General features: G+C 45.5%; 1 protein-coding gene across 2 annotated transcripts in view; it reads right to left on the bottom strand.

Annotated features, from left to right (window-relative positions):
* Positions 1–4,293, bottom strand: part of LOC137424921 (uncharacterized) — a 40,767-nt gene extending 36,474 nt beyond the window's left edge. Inside the window, exon 1 of one of the 2 annotated variants that reach the window (XM_078776084.1) lies at positions 2,732–4,293. In XM_078776084.1, the coding sequence (XP_078632210.1) occupies positions 2,732–4,025 (1,294 nt within the window). In that variant the 5' untranslated portion in view covers positions 4,026–4,293. The remainder of the gene's footprint in view (positions 1–2,731) is intronic. The other variant, XM_078776085.1, reaches the window with a different exon arrangement.
* Between the last annotated feature and the right edge of the window lie 626 nt (positions 4,294–4,919).

Here is a 4,919-nt window from a genome sequence, read left to right as displayed (position 1 = left end):
AGGGAAAGAGAGGGAAAGAGAGGGAAAGAGAGGGAAAGAGAGGGAAAGAGAGAGAAAGAGAGAGAGAGAAAGAGAGAGAAAGAGAGAGAAAGAGAGAGAAAGAGAGGGAAAGAGAGAGAAAGAGAGAGAAAGAGAGAGAAAGAAAGAGAGAGAAAGAAAGAGAGAGAAAGAAAGAGAGAGAAAGAAAGAGAGAGAAGAGAGAGAAGAAAGAGAGAGAGAAAGAAAGAGAGAGAAAGAGAGAGAAAGAGAGAGAGAAAGAGAGAGAAAGAGAGAGAAAGAGAGAGAAAGAGAAGAAAGAGAGAGAAAGAGAGAGAAAGAAAGAGAGAGAAAAAGAGAGAGCCTGGAGGGGAGGGGGGGGGGGGGAGGGGAAGGGACAAGGGAAGGTTTACCCAATAAAATCATGGCTGATCGTGAGATCCAAAAGGTTGAGTGAATGAACTTATTGAAGAGGATTTTTAAGTAGATGGGAGTGTTTGCCATTTGGTCCTTTTGGAGAGAGAGAGAAGGAGAGAAAAAGAGAAAGAGAAAAAGAGAAAAAGAGAGAAAGAGAGAAAGAGAGAGAGAGAGAAAGAAAAAGAGAGTTGTCAGGACGGAAAGAAATAATCCAAGTGTTTGAGTAGCTCATGATTCTATCAAGGTCTGCAGAGAGGGACGAGGCTTCTACCTGCCTTTCCAAAGGGAATCGGTTTTTGTACCTTGTTTATGTAATGCAGTGACGTTTCATGACTTCCAAGCAGATGGCAGATGACCAAGGGAAAATGACAGGCTGAAAAGAGCAGAGAAAGAATGTGCAAGAGCAGGTTTTTAAGACACGTGAGCTGATGCCGCCCGGACCAGTAGCAGAGTCAGAGACGAGGGTTGAAAGAAACCTCTCCACATTCTCAGGTGAAAAACACACAGAATGCAGGAGCATTTGGGTATGACAGAGAAGGATGGGTACCGACAGTGAAGGGTTGGGAACACAAGATTTGGAAGCAAATACAGAATTGAGGCATTCAGCCTTCTCACGAGCGGAGTCGGCTGTGGCGCCATTTGAAGAGACGGAAGGGATGGAAGTGGAGCATACACTAGAGACAGACTTGACAAAGTGCCACCAGGTTTTAGAGGAGGACGATAAGTTTGAAAGTTCATTCTTAAGGTTGGAGAGATGTTGTTTTCTGGCTCTCCCGAGAGTGGACACACTTGTCGAGGACTTTGTGGAATAATCTGATTGCCTTTTGTTGGATTTGCCTTCCAGGAAAAGAAGGCACATGGTTTTAAGGCAACTGCCTCTCCACAGGAATCAGGGTACCATGGGTGGGAAGACGGGTGGGATAAGTGAAGACTAGATGGGATGGATCTGTACATAAGGAAAGCAGGATTCTGCAAAGAATTCCAGGCCGAGTTGATATCAGGGGCAGCGGATAGATATAGGAGACCAGTCGTGAAGTGAGGTGTCACATTGCAGTCCCTGCCAGTCAGACTGAATGAACTGCCAAAGCCGGTGCTGAGGCGGCTCTCCGAAAATAGCCAGAGAAAAGCGACAGTTCATAAATGCTTGTGCACATCCATTTTCATTAATGGTCCATAATATTTACAGAGCATCAGCGCTGCCGAGACAGTATTTTTGCAAAGGTTACGCTGGGTGGTTGGACATTTGTTCCCCTTCCCAGGAGGCAGTCAAGGCAGAAATTTCACTCAGGATGCGGGAGAAGATTCGCCTACTCTTCGGAGAAAGGCACTGTGCAGCAACAACAACAGGCATTTTAAGGCCATTTTCCCTACTAGAGCGGGGGTTAGCCTTGCGGTCCCCATGACAATCTTCTCCATTTTGCCCTATTTTCTGCATCTCTCCTTGTTAACCCCCTTGCCCGCATTTCTTCTTCCACCATCTTTAGCCAAGTCTTTCTCGGTCTTCCCCGTCCTCTACTTTCTTCTACATTCATTTCCATCACTCTTCTCAACCAGTCACTTTCATCCTTCCTCAACACATGACCAAACCATCTCAACCTGTTTCTCTTCACAGCATCAATCACAGGCTCTATTCCCATCATCTTTCGCAATTCATCATTTGTCTTCCTCTCTCTCAACGATACTCTGCACATCCGTCGAACCATTCGCATTTCCACCCTTTCCAGCCATCGTTGCTGCTCTACGTTCATTTCCCATGTCTCGCTCCCATAAATCATAACACTTCTCACACATGCAGCATACACCTTTCCCTTCAGCTTCAACGACACTTCCCTCCTCGTCAGCACGCCACTCAGTTCCCAAAACTTCATTGCACCATCAGGTTCCAGAAAATTCCTGAAACATTGCATCAAAACCATCAGGCAGGAATTGCACTCAGAATGCGGGAGAAGACTCACCTACTCTTCGGAGAAAGGCGCTTGTGCGGGGTATTTCAAGTCCACAAATTACCAGTTCCAGTTTAACATCCTTCAGATGGACATCATACAAAATTAATGCCTAGCCTTCCTAGCGAAACACCGAGACGGCAGTTTTTTGCTGGGTCGAGATTCAAACCCAGGCTAGACAACACAGAGGTGAGCGCAGGTACATGTCTGCTGGTCAGTTGACCCGTCGGTGCACAAAGTTGCTTTGAAATTGGCAGAATGCACACATCAGAATAGCTAAAAATTTAACTACAATTTACCAATCGCTATTGTGAGTATACAGACTATACATTCTGGACAGATACCCAAGTAATGAATATGCAGTAAATAAATAAAGTAATAAAGGGATGACTCACCTCCATTGTCCTCAGCAGCAAACAGTAAAGCCAACACAATTAAAGTGCCCAGCAGCACCAGGCAGAAACCGAATTTACAAATGTTGGACAGGTAGCGCTTGCAGAAAACATCCTTCAACTTGGCGTCGCCAGATGCCTTGTGTGGGGCAGACCAAGCATCTTTTGAAATCCCATACTTTATAGTCTGGGACTTACCAAGCGGTTGGTATTTTGAAGCAAAGGAAGAGTTTGGATCCAGGTGTCTCCTTGAGGAGCTTAGCGCACCACCTCGATAAGACAAGCTGCTTTGGCTTGCTCGCAGACCCGGTGAAACTAGACCGGCAGATTGATCCAGGTAGGCTTTTCTAACCCCATCACTGGACGTCACACCTCCAATTCCAGTTGATCTCACGGCGTCGTCTCGTCTTGAATTCAAGAATGTCTCATGAGGAGACAAGACCGACGATGTTGTTTGAGACGAGTCTTTCCTCAAGCTATCTACCCCATATAAAGATCCAGGTCGACCTTTGTTTAAGAGAGATCCTGACCAAAGGCGTTCTCGTTCAGATTGGGTCAATCTAGGGACCTGTTGGCCGTTTGCAGACGTGAAGCCCATGGATCTCCTTGAAGTTACGTCATGGGGTATCTTAATCCGGTGGGTGACATCGCTGGAGGCACCATATTTGTTGAAAAGAGAATCTCCTGGCAGGTAGCTTGAACTATGTGTAGAATATTTTGAGCTGACATTATTGTTGTAGGTCTCTGTCCCAATCAGATGATGCCCACCATCCTGATACACCATAGCCATGTCTTCAGCCTCCATTGGTTCTTCCTCATCTTCATCATCGTCATCATCATCATCATAATCATAACGCTCTTCTTGAAACTCTCTGGTCTTGTTCCCAGAAGCAATGGCGTGGGTCTTCGTAAACACACTTGGCATAGATCTCCGTCCAGGACTCAAGACCGACGACCTGCCAGGCCTCACCTGGCCCCAACCTGAAGCAGCATTAGTCGCCGCACTAGCTCTGGGTGCCTTGTTCACCGAATAGACCGTGGATCTCCCCCTCCCAGGACGTTCGACCACCTCCGAATCGCTATCCTCCGAGCTAAAAGGTAAGCCAGCCGAGACATGCACCTCCTTCTTCACCTTGCCTTTGTCCTTTTCCAACTGCGTCAACTTGCGGAGCAGCACAGATCGAGTCGTATCCGTGACAGGCCCAGGTTTATATCCCAGCTCCTCCAACCTCTGTCGCAGTTCGTCATCTTCCAAATCCCCCTTTTCATTTCTCAGCCGACTAGACCTTCGACTCATGCTTTCAACAATATGTAACCCGGACGACGTGTAATTACGATTTACTTGTCTTCTCCAAGTCCACGAGTTCTTCTTCCGAGAGGGAACCGAGCACCAAATCGGCAACACTGTGTCGGTCTTGACCACGCCCTTCCCACACCTTGCCAAGTGTAACAACGGTTTTCCTTCCTTCCTTCCGTCAAATGTTTCCCGGTTTAATGGAATCTATACGTACCCCAAAAAAAAACTACGATAAAAAAACCCACCGAATGCCGAAGCATTTGCATCTGACGAAAGCTGGGACGACTGCCACGAACTACTACAGCATGGCCAACATGCGATGCACAAAATAACTGATTCAACAATGAGTCCAATGACTAATCTGTCGACAGTGTTGCAATATCTCGTCACCAAATCAGGAAACTTTGACCGAAGTATTATCATTTCAGGTAATAAACCTGAAAGTTTCAGGTTTCAGGGCAGCAAACCTGAAACAGCCTATTTAATCAATTTACCCTTTAAAACAACCCCTTATCATTAGCTTTAGAACCCTTTAGAATTAGCCTTCAGAACCCCTCGGAATTAACCTTCAGAATGGCCCTTTATAACACTTTAAAAACCCTTTAGAATGAACCTTTAGGACATTTTAAAACCCTTTAGAACCCATTATAATTACCCTTTAGAACCCATTAGAATTACCCTTCAGAACCCATTAGAATCACCCTTTGTAATTACCCTTCATAATTGCACTTTCGTGCCCTTTAGAATGTCCCTTTAGAACACTTTAAACCCTTTAGAATTACACTTCAGAATCCATTAGAATTACCCTTTAAAATTACCTTTTATATTTACTTTCGAGCCCTTTATAATGTCCCTTTAGAACACATAATTACCCTTCACAACACTTTAAACCCC

The sequence above is a fragment of the Myxine glutinosa genome, chromosome 4 (genome assembly GCF_964187855.1).
Source record: "Myxine glutinosa chromosome 4, kmMyxGlut1.1, whole genome shotgun sequence".
Classification (NCBI taxonomy): domain Eukaryota; kingdom Metazoa; phylum Chordata; class Myxini; order Myxiniformes; family Myxinidae; genus Myxine; species Myxine glutinosa.
Note: the sequence above shows the minus strand (reverse complement) of the source record. Positions and strands in the feature narration are given on the sequence as shown.